Genomic DNA, 17833 nt, shown 5'->3' with positions numbered 1-17833 from the left:
TGCTGGAGAAAGAGGAGGTGTCCATTGCATCATCGGGGAAGACCACGATCGATGATGATGAGACCCAGATCCCTGCTCCTGCAGCTTATTGCAATGTGGAGTCTGCGAAGGAGGGTAACGGGAAGGAGTCGGTGGAAGAAGATGACGAGGTGCTAGATCCCATGTGGACCGAAGGCTGACAGAGTTCAGAGGAGGAAGAGGCTGTGGTAGTCCCACAGCCCCAGGCAGCAAGCAGAAGCGGAGGGAGAAGGCTGCAAACCCTCAGTGCTGAGTCTGCTGGTACTACTGCCCACCGTGTCCAGGTGCTTAGCACGTCTCATGTGTCACAAAGAATCTCACCAGCGTGGCATTTTTTCAAGCAGTTAGAAGGCAAGAAAAAGGTTGTTTGCAATCTCTGCCACCAGCTACATGACCAGGCACCTGATTTCAAAACATGACCTTCGGTGGGAACAATACCTTAAAAGTATTCAAACGCCTGGGTCTTCCTCTTCTGCTGTGGCTGCCTCAGACACTGCCAACGCCCCCCCAACAACAAGGTCACCTGTCTGTCCCCAAAGGGACAATGATGGATCGCCATCACCACCACCACCAGCACCGGCAGCACCACCACCACCACCATTGCCAAGCATGTCTACACCGTCCCAGGGAAGCAGCATTCATCAGCTGTCCATCCCTCAAACATTTGAGAGAAAGCGGAGGTTTGAGCCATCCCACCCACGAGCCCTGGCCCTAAATGCGAGCATTTCACAGCTGCTTGCATTTGAAATGCTACCCTACTGCCTGGTTGAGACACCAAGTTTCAGAAAATTTGTTAAATTGGTTGTCCCACAATACTCCGTTTCCAGCCGCTATTACTTTTCACGCAAGGCCATCCCTGCCCTGCACCAACATGTAGTGGAGAAAATTCGGTGTGCACTGCAAAATGCTGTCAGTTCCCGCGTCCACCTCACCACCAACATGTGGACCAGCAAACATGGCCAGGGCCAATACATCTCTCTCAGTGCCCACTGGGTGAATGTAGTGGTGGCCAGGAATGAGGCGGAAAGCAGTTCGGCGCGTATCCTTCCACCACCCAGGATTACTGGACATCAGTCGGTGCCTGCTGTTGCCTCCTGCTCCTACTCTGCTTCCCCATCTTCTTCCTCCACATCCAGTAAGCGCAGCCCAGCAATCACCTACTTCAGAACGGCCGTGGGTAAAAGGCAGCACGCAGTGCTGAAACTCATCTGCTTAGGAGAGAGACCACATACCGCCCAGGAGCTATGGACCGGCATCCAGGGGCAGACAAATGAGTGGTTGCTGCAGCTGAACCTGAAGCCAGGTAAGGTGGTGTGTGACAACGGGCGGAACCTTGTGGCAGCCTTGGGGCCGAGCAGGGTTGACTCGCATCCCTTGCATGGCGCATGTGGTCAACCTGGTGGTACAGAGGTTTCTGGCCAATTATCCGGGCATGTTGGCGCTGCTGGGTAAAGTGCGTACGGTGTGCACACACTTTCGACGTTCCCACCCTGCTGCTGCTCGCCTATCTTCCCTGCAGAGGAACTTTGGCCTTCCCACCCACCGCCTCATCTGCAATTTGCCAACCAAGTGGAATTCCACGCTGCATATGCTTAAAAGGGTGTGTAAGCAACAGCAGGCAATAGTGGATTACCAGTTTCATAACCCCCAGTCAAGTCGAAGTGCAGACCTACAGCACTTTACCCCCAATGAGTGGGCCTCCATGAGGGACATTTGTTCCATCCTGAATGTGACTAATATGATCAGCGCTGATAATTCCGTCATCAGTGCTACCATCCCCATGGTTTGCCTACTGGAAAAAACCCTTCAGGTCATGCATGATGTATGACAGGAGGAAACAGAGCGGCAGGCGGAACAGGAGGAGCAGGCGGAGGAAGGCCCATTTTCCCAGCAAATCCAGGTCTCGCAGGGTGGGGGGCTGTGCTGACAGCAGCCAGGTACTCCGCTGTCCAGCCAGCGTAGTTTTGTGGCTGGAGAGGGGAGCAGGAGGAGGAGAGACCTGATGCTGAAAACTTCACCTTGACTCGGGGCAACCTGGCTCACATGAGCCACTACATGCTCCAGTGCCTGTGGAATGACCCCAGGGTAGCCCGCATCCTCAACTCGTCCAGTTACTGGGCGGCCGCCCTGCTGGATCCCCATTATAAGGACCGCATCAACTCCTTCTTACCAGCGCCCGAGCAGGAGTACAGAATACGCGAGTACAAGCGTGTGCTCATGGATGCACTATTGGAAGAGTTCCCAGAGCAATTGGAGTGCCCAGTGGTGGCACGTGGAGTAGGAGTAGGATGCAGTCAGCAACACAGTGGGGACACTGGCAGCACCACAGGGGGGTGGTCATTGGAAGACGTTGCAAATATGCATGAGACCTTATTCGACAGCCACACAGATGCACCACCCTCGGACGTGATGTCCCACAGCAGAGGGCATCATGTGACCCACATGGTGGACAAATACCTGTCCACACGCATGATGGTTCTTCTTAGCAATGCCTCCACCAAATTCAATTTTTGGGTAAGAAAATTGAACACATGGCCAGAGCTTGCCCTCTATGCCCTGGAAGTGCTGCCCTGCCCTGCCCTGCCCTGCCCTGCGGCAAGTGTCCTGTCAGAGCATGTGTTCAGCACCGCAGGAGGGGTCATCACTGACAGAAGGATCTGCCTATCAACAGTCAACGTGGATATACCGACATTTCTTAAAATGAACCAGGCATGGTTAACAGAGGGTGTTGCTGTGTCACCACCTGAGTGAGTGGTTAGAGCGTTCGCTACCACCACCACCCTCACAGACACTTGTAAAATTCATGTTATGTATGTATATATATAGTCAGTTATATTTTTATGGTGAAAGTTTGGGTATAGTTTGTGTTTGAATAAAGTTTGTGTTCAATAAACCTATCTTTTGCACAGATTTGTTCTGAGAACCTGTAATATACATTTGGGTCAACCACAGGATCACCTGCTTTCTCTGCCTTTCCTTTTCCTATGCAAGACAAAGCCACTAGCGCTCTCTCTAAATGTAATTTTGGGTCAACCGCAGGGACACCTTCTTTCTCTGCCTTTCCTTTTCCTGTGTAAAGCCTTCGGAGTCTTCGTGGAGGGGCGGCATACAACTCTAATAAAGTATAAACTATGAAGATGCCATGGGCGATGACGAGGTGCCAGATCACTACTAGTGGACCGAAAACCCTCAGTGTTCAGTCTACAGTCTACTACTGTCCACAGTGGCCAGTGACCCAGCGCGCCACAGAGTGCACACCCTCCAATCACATAGGATTGCTATGCAAAATCTGGTGGGTGGCTGCTGTTGCGTCCTCCTGCTATTCTGCATCCCCCTGTTCACCCTCTTGGAAATATAATTTTGGGTCAACCACAGGACCACCTTCTTTCTCTGCCTTTCCTCTTCCTGTGCAATTTAAAGCCACTAGCGCTCTCTCTAAATGTAATTTTGGGTCAACCGCAGGACCACCTTCTTTCCCTGCCATTCCTTTTCCTATGCAAGACAAAGCCACTAGCACTCTCTCTAAATGTAATTTTGGGTCAACCACAGGGACACCTTCTTTCTCTGCCTTTCCTTTTTCTGTGTAAGCTGAAGCCTCAAGCTGTTACTACCGTGGGGAGGCAGGGGCGGCCGCAGCTCCCTTTCCTCCTACTGCTGCACCTCCCCGCCCCCCCCCCCCCGCGGGCTGGCAGGGGGATGGGGAGCGTGTGCCCATGGAAAAGGGTGCACAGGGGGGCATTTTGGGGCAAACTCTTCCCACACAACAGGAGTAAGACCTGTCCCAGACACCTTGTGTCTGAATTGCCCAATTAGAGTCCAGGTCCATCTGAATATGAGCAATTTTATCAGCAAGAAACTGAACAAATTCCTCAGCTCTGCCCTCTAAGAACTCCACTGCGCCCTCCATGTTCAGAAGGGAGCAGATTGTTCTAAACAGGGTCGTTGAGTGAGAATCTGCAGACACAATAAGGGCATAAATATGCACACATTTTGCTGCATTTATTGTCACAAGGTAAGTCTTAATAAAGGTTCTTACCTATATTCGGTCTGATTCGGAGTTACTGGTTCTCCATTGTCGCTCCAGGCATCTCTGAAGGCGTTTCATTACCCAGAGTTCCTTGGTAAACAAAGGAGCTCTCCAGAGTCCACTGCAACAGAGAGGCCGCAAAGGCGTAATCAGGTCCAGAGCCCCTGATGTGACCTTATTCCAGGCAGTCACCAGGGACTCAGCTGGGTTGTGGACAAACAAGCTGAGTATTTCCCCAAATTCCCTCTGAAACCCTTCCAGGTCTGTTAGGCACCTGGGCGGAACCACCGAATCAGTTCTGCCTCCTTGAGGTGGGGGATTGACCCATCAAAGTCCAGCCTCAACAAGAAGTGATCTGACCATGACAAAGGTGTGATGTCTATGCCCCCTAATATCAGATCATTTTTCCACTGCCCCGAGAGAAACACCAAGTCGAGAATATGTTCCTCCCTATGAGTCAGACCCTGAATTGCTTGGGTCAGGTCCATGGTTATCATGGAAGCCTTGAACTCGTGCACTGCATCACAGGATTTACTGAGCAACAGCAGATTGAATTCCCCCCGGGACCATGAGCCTGGGGAATCTCACTGCCAGCCTGGCTACCACCTTAAGCAGTGGAGGCAGGGCTGTCACAACACAGCTGGGAGGCAGATATCTTAGCAATAAGCCCAACTGAACCCCTGAGTCCAATCTCAAAAGGAGAGATTCACACCCAACAATCTCAGGGGCAAGGACCCCGCGAGAGCTTAGATTATTTTGTATGACTGCCCCACCCCCCCACCCCTTCCCTGGTGTCGTGCCTGATGCAGGACCAAGAACATGTCCAGGCACATTCACAATTACTCCCTCGGGTCCCAGCCAGGTTTCAGTCACACAAGCCACGTCAGCCCCCTCCTCTGATAGCAAGTCTTGGATAAAGAAGGCCTTGTTGGCAAGCGACCTGGCATTGAGTAGCAACAGCCTGAGCCCAGGGTCCTGACTACATCTGACACCAACTATATGGGATGAGCTCGAAGGGCTGGAATAAGGAAACACTTTCAAGCAGCGAGTCCTTGTTCCCCTTTGGCTCCTGTTGTACCTGCCCTTCCCAGTCAAGACTGTAATACTCCAGCTCTCAATATAAAGGAACTATAGTAAAAATTAATACAAGGCCAAAGGAAACGTGTATGACACTGCCCAAGCCACCCAAAGTTTATATTTGTGGTGGAGAAAAAGTTCATCCAAGCTGGTCAAAGCCCCCCATCGATTGGTTGGAGTAATGGTGTCTCTTAAGCTTGCTATAGATTTAGGTCTCTTAATGCTGTTCTGTTCGGGTCGTATGTGACCCGAAGCCAAGTTTGAGTCCCTGTAAAAAATTTTCCCTGCATATCTGAAACTTGAAATTTCATGACTATTCATCATTTCAGGGGTTCTCTCTATGATAATTTTTTTTGGGGGGTGGGGGGCTTAGTTTTTGCTGGGCAAAAAAAGTTAAAAATCTTCTGTTCCCGGGTCACCCTGACCCGGACCGAAAACTCTTCATTTGCAGTGCTTATGTTTGGTCTTTTTGAAAGCTTTTTTCACTTGGAAAGTAGTCTGAACATTTCTGCACACAATGATATGAAAATTGAAATGAAAAAAGTAATTCTTATTGGTTTATTTTGCTGATATAATGCACGCCCCCCCGTTTTTGTGAAAGTTTTTTCAATTTATGGATAGTTTTGCTTGCAAAATGCATTCTATTTTACTGAAGTTGGTGTGGGATTGGTAGCTTGAACATTTCTGAATATAAGAAAAATATAAAGGAACTGAACAAAATGATTCTTACTGGTTTTTTAACATCAGAAATAAGGCCTCCCCCCCCCCTCTCAGCTGCTTGCAACCATTTTCACTTTTTATTTTTTTATGCTCCAAATCCGAAATATTCTTTAAAATCTTAGGCATTTATTTACTCAATTTAACAATGCTGACCATCAAAAAAATATTTGTGGGGGTGGGGGAAAATTTTTTTTTCTGGGCAAAAAAAAAGTCACACTTAGTCTGTTCGGGTCATATAGACCCGGACCAAAATGATTTTTTTTAGGCACTTGAATTTGGTCTTTTTGAAAACCTTTTCAACTGGAAAACTAGTTTGGACATTTATGAACATAATGATATGAAAATTGAACTGGAAAAATTGAGACTTATATTTTTATTTTGATCAAAAAGCCCCTCCCCCCATCCTTTTTTAATTTCGTGTCAATTTCTATTTTTTAAGGCTACAAATCCCTAAGGAATTTTCCCCCAAAAGGTTTGATATACTAAATTGAACATTTCTGAATATAAGAAAAATATAAATGAACTGAAAAAAATGGTTCTTATTGGTTTATTTTTGCCACAAAAGGGCCACCCCCCCTCGGCCTTGCTGTGTGCCATTATTGTCACTGTTTATAAATATTTGTCTAGAAATATTTGGAATATCCTTTTGAAAATCAACCACATTGTAGCCAGAGAACTAATTTTATGAAACAAATCCATTTTACTAAAAAAAAGTATGTAAGTTTGAAATTAACAGCATAATTTTTATATAAATTGAAATAATTGAGGCATACTGTATGTGCAAAATAAACCAATATGCATCAATTTTTCCAGTTCAATTTTCATATCATTATGTTCAGAAATGTTCAAGCTACCAATACCACACCAACTTTAGTAAAATAGAATGTATTTTGCTAGCAAAACTATCCATAAAGTGAAGACTATGTAAAAAAAACGGGGGGGGGGCGTGCATTTCATCAACAAAATAAACCAATATGCATCAATTTTTCCAGTTCAATTTTCATATCATTATGTTCAGAAATGTTCAAGCTACCAATCCCATACCAACTTTAGTAAAATAGAATGTATTTTGCAGGCATAATTATCAATAAACCTAAAGAAAATTCACAAAAACGGGGGGGGGGAGGCATATTTATGTGCAAAATAAACCAATAAGGATTAATTTCTTCAGTTCAATTTTCATATCATTGTGTGCAGAAATGTTCAGACTACTTTCCAAGTGAAAAAAGTATTCAAATTGACCAAACATAAGCACTTCAAATGAAGAGTTTTCGGTCCGGGTCAGGGTGACCCGGGAACAGAAGATTTGTTACTTTTCTTAAACAGAACAGCAGGGTTAAGTGTACAATAAATCCAGAGGAACTTGTTGCAGTGGATGAAGATCCAGGCAAAGATGATAAGCCCCCAGTAGGTGGAAATAATCAGTGTAGTGAAGAAAGTGGCTGCCTCTATCTTAATTTCTCCCAAGTTCAAACCTGTGGCTGGTTCCAAGTCAAAACGTCCGGTGCCAACATCCACAGCAGGAGAGGGAGAAACTGAAGCAGCAGCAGTTGTCACAGTTAAGCTCTCAGGTTCCCAGTCAGTACTCCATAAATGAGGTCCCCAGCTAAAAATGGGCATCACTAGGTAAGAGGTCCTTGCTGCCGTCTCCTCTGTCCACCTTCACAGCAGCCACCACAATGAAAGCTGACATAATGGTGGCAGGGGCAGCAGCGGCAGTAAGGCCCCGAGGGTGGGGATTTTACTCCGTGTCCCAAAAAACAAGGGCAAGGGCTCCTCTCATGGCCTGGGTTCCAGACAATGGCTCTGCTCATCATCTAGCCATTGTCTCTGATGGTCGGGCAACACATCCCATATTGCTCCTTGCTCTTTATACCAGGCCAATATCCCCTGCATTCTCAGCTTTTGGCTACCAGGCAAGTGCGCTGTGTTGTTCCTGAAGCTGAGGCCTTGTCCTCGGTGTCTAAGGTGTTTACCGATGCTTCTCATTGTTTTTGGGCTCTGATTGCCATCATCATCACTCCCAGTTCCCAGCACTCTGTCATCCTTATTGTCTCTAAAAGCTTTTTTAGCATTCTTAGTGTTCATCCATCTTCCACCACCTTTAGCCTAGCTAAAGTTTACCCAGCTGGATGCCCAGAAAAGGCCATAAAGATGTATGTAATATTGGACACACAAAGCAATCAATCTTTAGACAAGTCATCATTCTTTAATCTTTTTGTCATCCACACTGAGGAAATGCACTTCGTGATATCAACATGCACTGGGTGCACAGGAAGGAAAATAACAGAATTCTGCATAGAATCATTAGATGGGAGTGCAAAATTCACATTGCCGCCATTGCTAGAATGGGATGCTTTACCAAATAATTGCAGCCAGATTGCGACATCAGAAGTAGTATGCAATATTCCTCACCTGAAATGCATAGCTAATTTCTTTCCTACCCTAGACCCCAAAGCCGAAATCCTGCTCATGTTGAGGGTGGATGCCCCCCAAACTTTCCCTCAAAAGGCACAGATCACAGGGCAAGATGTCTCTCCAGTTGGCCTCAAAACTGTACTTGGGTGGGCCATCTTAGGAATAGTCTGTGTCTATTGGCTGCAGGCCCTAAATTAGGTGAATGTCTTTGCAACCACCATTCTCAGTAATGGCGGAGCATCCCATTTAAAGCCATGCCCAGAACACTTCATGACTTTGACAGACAACCCTGTCCTAGGAGTGATGGTATTTCAGACCAGCAAAGAGGACAATGACTTAGCCATGTCAATGGAGGACAAAGACTTTCTGCAGCTCATGAAAAAAAAAAACTTAAATGGGACACTAGTAGAAGCTGGGTTGCATTGCTGCCCTTTTGCAGAGCCAGACAGTGCCCGCCTAACAACCATGAGCAAACTCTCTCTCGTCTCTTCAGTCTGAACTGACTCATGAACAAGAAGCCTGCAATGAAAGCTTATCTGGTGGAGTTCATGGACAAGATGATCAAAAGTGGACATGGGGAACTTGCCCTAACTCTGAGAACATATGAAGAATGCTGGTACCTGCCATTCTTTGGAATGTACCATCCACAAAAGCCAGATCAGATAACAGTAGTCTTTGATGCAAGCAACACAGTTCCAAAACCTCTCTCCGAACAATGTCCTTCTTACAGGATCTGTTCTTACCAACTGCCTGTTAGGTGTCCAGATTCACTTCAGAAAGGAAGCCATAAGCTATTGTTAACCCTCTAATATAGTTTTTAGTGGTGTCCCTTAGGCTTTATGACGATGTTTGCTCCTTAGTATTAATCCTAAAGAAATATTTTAATTCTTTCTCAATCATCTGTATATAGTATTTTTTTCTTTTACTATTCTTTGGTCTATTGTCCATCCTGCTTTCTTTCTCTTGTCTTGCCTTTCCATTTTATTATCAATGGATTATGGCCCGCCTATGCATTTGGAAGTATTTCTAATTCTACTGTTTCATTAATTCATTCCAGATTCATCCAGGCCATGTAAATATTAGACCAGGTTTTGTGTGGGTAGGAAATATATATATATATATTGTCTGCCCTCTGGATTTAAATGGTGCCATCTATCCGCCAATTAATTTAATAATTTAATTTAATTTAATTTAATTTAATTTAATTTAATTTAATTTAATTTAATTTAATTTAATTTAATTTAATTTAATTTAATTTAATTTAATTTAATTTAATTTAATTTAATTTAATTTAATTTAATTTAATTTAATTTAATTTAATTTAATTTAATTTAATTTAATTTAATTTAATTTAATTTAATTTAATTTAATTTAATTTAATTTAATTTAATTTAATTTAATTTAATTTAATTTAATTTAATTTAATTTAATTTAATTTAATTTAATTTAATTTAATTTAATTTAATTTAATTTAATTTAATTTAATTTAATTTAATTTAATTTAATTTAATTTAATTTAATTTAATTTAATTTAATTTAATTTAATTTAATTTAATTTTTTAATTTTTAGATTTGTATGCCACCCCTCTCCAAAAACTTGGGGCGGCATACAAATTCCTAGAATTCCCGCCTAATTTCATTGAATGATCCTGGTAGCTGTCGCCTTATTTTTTTCCTATTATTACTTTTGTACTTTCTCTTGTCTACTACTGCATTGTAATCTTCAATTATAAAAATATTTTCCCATTGTAATTCTGTTAGGGTTTTCTTTTTTAGTAGTTTGGAATAAAAGGTTTTCTGATTAATGTTGGGAGCATAAATTATCACAAGTAATATTTTCCTATAAACCGAATTTATTTTGACTATTAATATTCCACCATCTTCATTGGTATATGTACGTTTTGGGTTTAACCATTTTTTTAATGTACACTGTCACCCCTCTTTTTTTAACTGTTGCAGGGGCCGAGTATAGTTTACCTAATTTTAAATATTTCAAAATAGTGTTTTGTTCTCTTTTAATGTGGATTTCATGGAGACAAGTAATGTCCAGATTCTGTTTTGAAAGTCTAAGTTGTATTTTCTTTCTTTTTATAGGTGAATTCAGTCCATTTATGATCATTGAAATCAAGTTTATTTTTTCTTCATCCCTTTTTTTTACTGTGTACTTTCTTTGAACTTCCTTTCCTAAACTCTGTCTGCACACTTGTTCTTGCACCTTCCTTTCATATCTATCTACTGTCTTTCTCTCCCTCCTCTCTTTTACTGTGATTTTGTTTTCTGAGTTTTGTTTTCCCTGGAAGAAACAGATGTTGAATATATAGTAGGGGATTCAATCCAATGAATATAGAACTGGATAAACAATAGTGATTGTTTAAATTAAAATAATAATACTGTACAGTGTAAATATATTTAGAAATGAAATAGCTGTAAAAGTGATTAATTTTTACTTTGTATTTTATGTATTTTTGTATGCCTTGTTTATATGTTATTTGTAACTAAAAAAAGTATTAAATATTTTTTTTTTTTAAAGAAATCTAAAAAAGCAAATTTAACTCAGTATTTTAGACCCAAAAGTTCTCTTAGTGTACAGTGCTGGAAATAATTGAGAAATTGTCCAGAATATGTGTGTTATCATATATGTCAAAGAGCATTCAACACATATCACTGTTTTTTGTATCTTCATATGAATGACTCCAGAAGTGTTTAACTGAGTGATATCAATGTTTATTCTGAACTTACCTGCCTTAGATATGTTGTAAAGCTATCATGAATTTAGTGACCATTCAGAGTTACAATAGCACATAATTAGGTAACTTAGACAATTTCTTACACTTATGACCTTTGCAGCCTCCCCATGGTCACATGATCAACATTTGAACATTTGGCAATTAGCATGTATTTATGACAGTTGCAGTGTCTAGGGTGGTGAGTCATTTTGTGATCTTCTGACGAGCAAAATTAATAGGGAAGCCAGATTCACTTAACAACCATGTTACTAAGTTAAAAATGTCAGTGATTTACTTACAAACTATGGTAAGAATGGGGCAAAATTCACTTACCAGTAATAATTGTTTTGCTTAGCATTGCAAATTTTGGGCTCAATTGTGGTCATAAGTTGAGGACTTTCTGAATTGTATCTGTAATACTACAGTGTTTTCATAACCAAGGCTAATGTGTGTGGTGTATGTGTACTTATTAATACATTTTGAACAATTTGAAAGTTAGATTTTTGTTACATAAAGACAGCCATTTTAGTGTTTGTTTTCCCCCCCCTTTCTTTTGTTCAGTCTGGAAGAATATTTTAATGATTAATTTTATAACATTAATGCCTACAGAAATTATGGATTAATAGCACTGTTAATTTATGAGCATAATTAAACATGACTGCGCAGCTAAAATAATATTAGCTAAGTTGTAGGGAAATATTTATTTTTAGCTCTATCTGTTCAACTCTTACTAATTTGAACTAATTATTGAAATAACTCATAAAAATAAGAATAAATTACCCAGTTTGCACCAGTAATAGATTCTCTAATTTTAAAAATCAGGTAACCCATTCTAATGCTTTCCAGTAATACTGATTTTAAACAGCATGCTTTAGTGATGTCAACTGTGAAATTTTAAACAGCAGTCTGCAAAATCCTATGATTTTACTAATCTTATTAAAAGGGGAGGATTACACTGTGAATAATTTATCTCAACTTTATTGTAATAATTTTGCTGGTTACCAGGTGGGGTGGCAGTTGAAAAATTTGGTGAATGCACTACGAGAGGATCCGAGTGGTGTTATCTTAACTTTGAAAAAGCGACCTCAGAGCATGCTTACCTCAGCACCAGCTTTACTGAAAAATATGAGATGGAAGCCCCTTGCTCTGCAGGTAACAATGCTTAATCATAAATCATACACCATCATTTTAGCTTTAGATTATCTCAGTGCTGCTTTATTGTGCTTCATTTCAGCAGCATATGTGGATTTAATCTTGTATGCTTTGAAAATGCTTTGTGAATCTACAGATTTATTTTTTATCTTAAATTAATATTAAATACACATCTTGCAAACTTGAGGGAATCTTTTCTTCCTTAGTTTTAAATGTATATATAACCTGAATTCTATATATCCTTTTTAAAATGCATAAAATTATATGCCTTATTAAATAAATAATTTAATTTTAAGTAAAAATAAAATACTAATCTCATGCTTATGTCTGTTGGGTTGTTCATTTTTAAAATTGTGAATCTCCTTCCTCTGTTTAGTGACCAAGTGATACTTTACAGAATAGAAGGAAATCAGTGGGTGCAAACCAAATTTCAAATTGCTTGAGTTCAAGATGAGTTGTCCCAATTTTGGTAGAAATGTTTGATGCTGTTTTAAACTTTTATTTATTTATTTATTTATTTATTTATTTATTTATTTATTTATTTATTTATTTATTTTATTTTATTTTATTTTATTTTATTTTGTCAAGTACATATTGGTAGTACACATAAACACTGCTTGTATTCACTAATAGGTACTAATAAGAGGGAAACATTAGGACAGAGATGGTAGGCATGCGGGTGTACTTATTCACGCCCCTTACTGATTTCTTAAGACTCGGGTGAGGTCAACAGTGGATAGTTTAAGGGTAAAGTTTTGGGGGTTTGGTGACAAAACTACAGAGTCAGGTAGTGAGTTCCAGGCATTAACTACTTGGTTGCTGAAGTCATATTTTCTACAGTCAAGTTTGGAGTGGTTTATTTTGAGTTTGTATCTGTTGCATGCTCATGTATTGTTGTGATTGAAGCAGAAATAGTTATTGACAGGAAGGACATTGTAGCAGTAGATTTTTTTGAGCTATGTTTAGGTCGTGTCAAAGGCAACATAGTTCTAAGCTTTCTAAGCCTAGGATTTCAAGTCTGGTTGTGTAAGATATTCTGTTGCAAGTAGAGTAGAGGGTGTTATTGGTGGTTTTGAAGAGTTTTACATCATCGATGAAGAGAACATAGCTTATAATGTGATCGCAAAGGTCATTTATATTTTGGGAAAGTTCTGTGCTTAAGCTGTCCTGAAATTGAAATGGATTTTTTTTAAGCTTGAAATGATTCAGATTTTAAATTGTTTCTATATTATTAGAAAGAAAGTGTCCTAGGTACATGGATTATTTCAGTTTTCCAGGCAAAAGAAAATAATATTTATTTGTACATTGGCTCCACACCAAGTGACATTTACTCTTTCTACTATATTGTAGATACCATGTGTATATTTTTGGAGAAGTTGCTTAAAAGAGTTAGGGGCTTGCAAAAATATTTACTTTTATTTTTGAAGACAATTTAGTAGGTTTTTACCATATATTGAGATATTGTACTTTTGTACTTTTGCAGTATAAGTCCACACAATGTATTACATTAATAATAATTTGACTTGGAAATAGAGCTATTGTGTAATTTAAGTTGGTGCACCAGTTGCGGCCCTATTTGGACAGGGAGTCTCTTCTCACAGTCACTCATGTCTTTATCACCTTGAGGTTCAACTACTGCAATGCTCTCTACATGGGTCTACCTTTGAAGAAAGTCCAGAGACTGCAGGTAGTGCAAAATGCAGCTGTGCGAGCTGTCATGTACCTTCCAAGATATGCCCATGTGTCATCATCACTCTGCAAGCTGCATTGGCTTATAATTAATCTCTGAAAGCAATTCAAAGTGTTGGTTATGACCTCTGAAGCCCTACCTGGTATCGGACCAGTTTACTTATGGAACTGTCTTCTGCCTCATGTATCCCAGTGGCTAGTTAAGGCCCACAGAATTGGCCTTCTCCAGGTCCTGTCAGCCAGAAAATGTTGTCTGGCAGGGCCTAGGGGAAGAGCCTTCTCTGTGACAGTCCTGGCCCCTGGGATCAACTGCCCACAGAGATCCGCATTCCCCCCACCCTCCTGGCCTTCTGCAAGTTATTAAAAACCCACCTTTGCCGACAGGCTTGGGACCATTGATATTTAACATTTAACTCTGGCTGATGACTGAATATAAAATGTATGATGGGGTAAAATGTGGATGATGTGGTTTTGAAACTGTCAAGTTTGAAGATCTCGGGGTTGGGGGGTGCAAGTGTTGTCAAACTTGGCAAGTCTAAGACTTGTGGACTTCAACTCCCATTCCTGAGCTAGCATGACTGGAGAAGGAATTCTGGGATTTGAAATCCACAAGTCTTAAATTTGTCAGGTTTGAAGTTTGTAAAAAGTGTACATGGTTGTAAAAAAGTATTCTGCCAGCCTCGTATTTTATTAAATAATATATTACTACACCATTTGGTTCAGAATACTTTTTCCTTGTTTTCCTCTGCTAAAATCAGGTGTGTCTTATACTTTGAAAAATATAATAGGTATTGCACTTTTGCCCAAACAACAAATTAGATAAGATTGTACTGAAAGGTTACATGGATTTTATGATTTTCAATTCCAGGTATTCCTATGTTTTTAATGAAAGCGCTAGTAGGAAAGAAGTTATACTTTGTATAATCAATAAATAACATAATCTATTGACAGAAGAACAAGAAAATGCATCTTATCATTTGCTATGTGGCTATGGATATTGTGACCCATACACATATTTATTCTATATTCCCAGTGTTGTGAGTGCTCCTTGTCCACCTCTGGTAATGTTGATTCTGAGGAGGATTAGCCAGGCCCCTCTGGATACCCGGGGATAGAGGGTTTGCCAGCTGATACAGAGAGTGAGAGTGAGGGAGAAAGTGACCTGAATGAACCCGAATACACACCAGAGAGGGCTGATATAACATTGGGGAAGTGGTTTCAGTCGGAGGGGGAAGAAGACATTAAAGGGGATGCCAGATATCAGAGATACCAGATATCAGAGATTTCTGAGAAGGCAGCAGGACTTGCATACGTAAAAGGAAATAAGCTTACAGCTTTACCTCTTTGGGGTTTGATGTCTCTTCCAGTCAGTATAAAAGCAAAGGATTTTGGGTAATTGGGTGTGGGATTTCAACACCATTCATGGAAGAGGTGTTTGAGGGGGGTGCCTGAAAAAGGCTCTGAAACATTATTCCTGCTTTATTAAAAGACATTCTTTGTCAGACAATGTTTGCATCAGATTCCGGTGAGCTATTTTATTCTCTTGTATGATGAATTTCCCTCTCCTATTGCTAAGGAATGTAATTAGGCAAAGTTGGTGCCTTTCCTGGATTTTGTTTACATTTCACCTCCAAGAGAAAAATTACTCCCATCCTTTTGACATTCGTCTGTTTACACTTTCTGGGGGCTTTTGCTAATAAAGAATGTAATTTTAACATTATATAGTGGATTTTAAGTCAGTGGTTTCACTCCGAGAGGCTATGCACAGAATACCCTGTATGTAAGGCACTGATAATAATTTGGGTGGTAAAGCTGATTGAGGTTTTATAGTACATACTTTTCTACTACAGTTCAAGATGCCAATGTTTTGCATGATTTTTGCATGTACAAACTGCTTTATTCAGATTGTTTGAGGATACTGTTTCTATATTTTGACTGGATGAAAGGGATTTTTTTCTTCATAAAGCTACTAGACTTGTGTGTTCAAGTTTGGAAGGTTAATATGGCTTTGTGTGTTCATGTGATTAGTAATTTTGTGGTTTTACTGAGCCCAAATAGTTTTTATTTGTTTGAAGATTTTTGTTTATTTGCTTAATAGAATTCTTTGTTTTTATCTTATTTGCCACCCAGTGTTTTTTGGATAGTTGTGCAGACATATATATTGAATAGGTAAGATTGATAAATACACTGCTCAAAAAATAAAGGGAACACTTTAACAACACAATATAATAGTTTCTATTTACATGAGAACTAAGTAATACACCTTTGGCTGCATATCTTCATATATTACCAGTACTTACAAGGTCTTGTGATTATCTGTAGATTGACTGAAATTTTCTTTCACGGTAAGTTGGGGAACAAAGAACAGGAGCAATAATACAGGGCTGATTGATGACATGAATGAAAATATTTTTAATTTACATTCTGTTTCTTTAAATGGACAACATGCTATTCTTGTGGTAGGAGCGATGCATATGGAAATGTATTCCTCCTAAACTCTTTTTGCTCTGTACCTTTGAATGTAAGCATAGTTTCCTTATTCTATGGATGATTATTGGCATTATCCCATTTTTTTCAGTTTATGAAATGTACTTGCTCTTAATTAATCATTGAGAAGCAATACTAATTTAAGATTTCAAAAACAAATGTGCTATAATGTAATGGTTTTTTTCCCCATCTCTGATATTGGGTAAAGGAACAGAGTTTTCTGTATTTGTATTTTTATTGACATTGAGCACACTATTTCTCTGATTCTTAATTATACCTGAAAATGGAAGAGACACAAATTTAAACAGAATTTTATAAAGTTATATTCACCTATTATTGCAATTGATTAAGACTCTGGATAGTGTTGTGTGTGCTCCCTGTCAGCCTTTGAAATGTTCAGACTCAGAGGATGAAGGTGAAATGGAAACAGTCAATTTACCTGACTTAGAAGATGAAGAGAATTTTAGTGAGGAGGAGGCTTAGATTTTAAAGCAGCCTTCGAGTGAAAGCATGCAGACAGATGTATCTTTGGATAGATCGAGCTATCAAGATACCAAATGGATAGACCCAAAATTCAGAAGAGAGCGGAGACTAATGGAAGAACTTAGTGGGAGGAGGTTTTGAGATGCATTTTTGAGCGTAAGTGAATTAATTAATTACCTCATGCCTGGAATTGGACAGAAGCAGAAATTGCTTCGTCAAATTTGTAATCCAGCCAACATGGTGTCTTGCATTCACCATCTGAGATGTGAGTTTTCTATTGTGTGATTTATTGCCTTTCTAATCAGCAGAAACCAGCTTAAAGATTTAAAGAATGCTTTCTAGCATTCAGTAAAGTAATTTAAAAAAATAAATGAACTGGTTTATCATCTGAACAAATCGAAAGTATTTTGCTGCGTAATGGAACTGTATTTTACTAGAATTTAAGTAGAATAAAAGTAGTGTTATTGTTTTGAAAACTAATCATCTAAACCTAAAACTAAACTAATATATATATATATATATATATATATATATATATATATATATATATATATATATTTTCGTAGATTTTCATATTTACAGCAACACGAAGCTTAAAACTTCAGCCTGATGATGGTGAATGTGATTTCACCAAAACGTCGCATAGACACTCAAAATATTACACGGGGCAAAACCCAAACTCAGAACAATCTACATATATATATATATATATATATATATATATATATATATATATATATATATATATGACGGTCTTGGTATATTCGGGTTTCTTCCCGTGTAGGATTTGGAAATTTCTGGCGACGTTTCGACAAGGTCTCACTCGTCATCTTCAGGCTGGTGTTTCTGTCCTTGTTCTAAGGCGGATAATTGAATTACACAGTCTCACAAATGTATTAATGAATTACACAGTCTCACAAATGTATTAATTTCCAATGGATTCCAAAGAGAGGCAATCAACAACTTAATCCAAAAAGAGACACCCCCCAAGAACCAAGACACAGAACAGGACAATGGCATCGCCCTCCTCCCTTAC

At 39.7% G+C, this 17833-nt stretch overlaps 1 protein-coding gene across 6 annotated transcripts in view; it reads left to right on the top strand.

Moving 5' to 3' along the window:
• CNKSR2 (connector enhancer of kinase suppressor of Ras 2) overlaps nt 1-17833 on the top strand; it is a 326584-nt gene that overhangs the window by 204445 nt on the left and 104306 nt on the right. For 3 of the 6 annotated variants that reach the window (XM_070750725.1, XM_070750722.1, XM_070750724.1), the window contains exon 9: nt 11992-12138. The exons of the other annotated variants lie outside the window; for them this stretch is intronic. In XM_070750725.1, coding sequence (XP_070606826.1) covers nt 11992-12138 — 147 coding nt within the window. The remainder of the gene's footprint in view (nt 1-11991; nt 12139-17833) is intronic. 6 annotated transcript variants of the gene reach the window in all.

This window comes from Erythrolamprus reginae, chromosome 4 (genome assembly GCF_031021105.1).
Source record: "Erythrolamprus reginae isolate rEryReg1 chromosome 4, rEryReg1.hap1, whole genome shotgun sequence".
In the NCBI taxonomy this organism is placed as follows: Eukaryota; Metazoa; Chordata; class Lepidosauria; order Squamata; family Dipsadidae; genus Erythrolamprus; species Erythrolamprus reginae.
The sequence above is the reverse complement of the archived record's forward strand: the minus strand, read 5'-3'. Positions and strand labels throughout refer to the sequence as shown.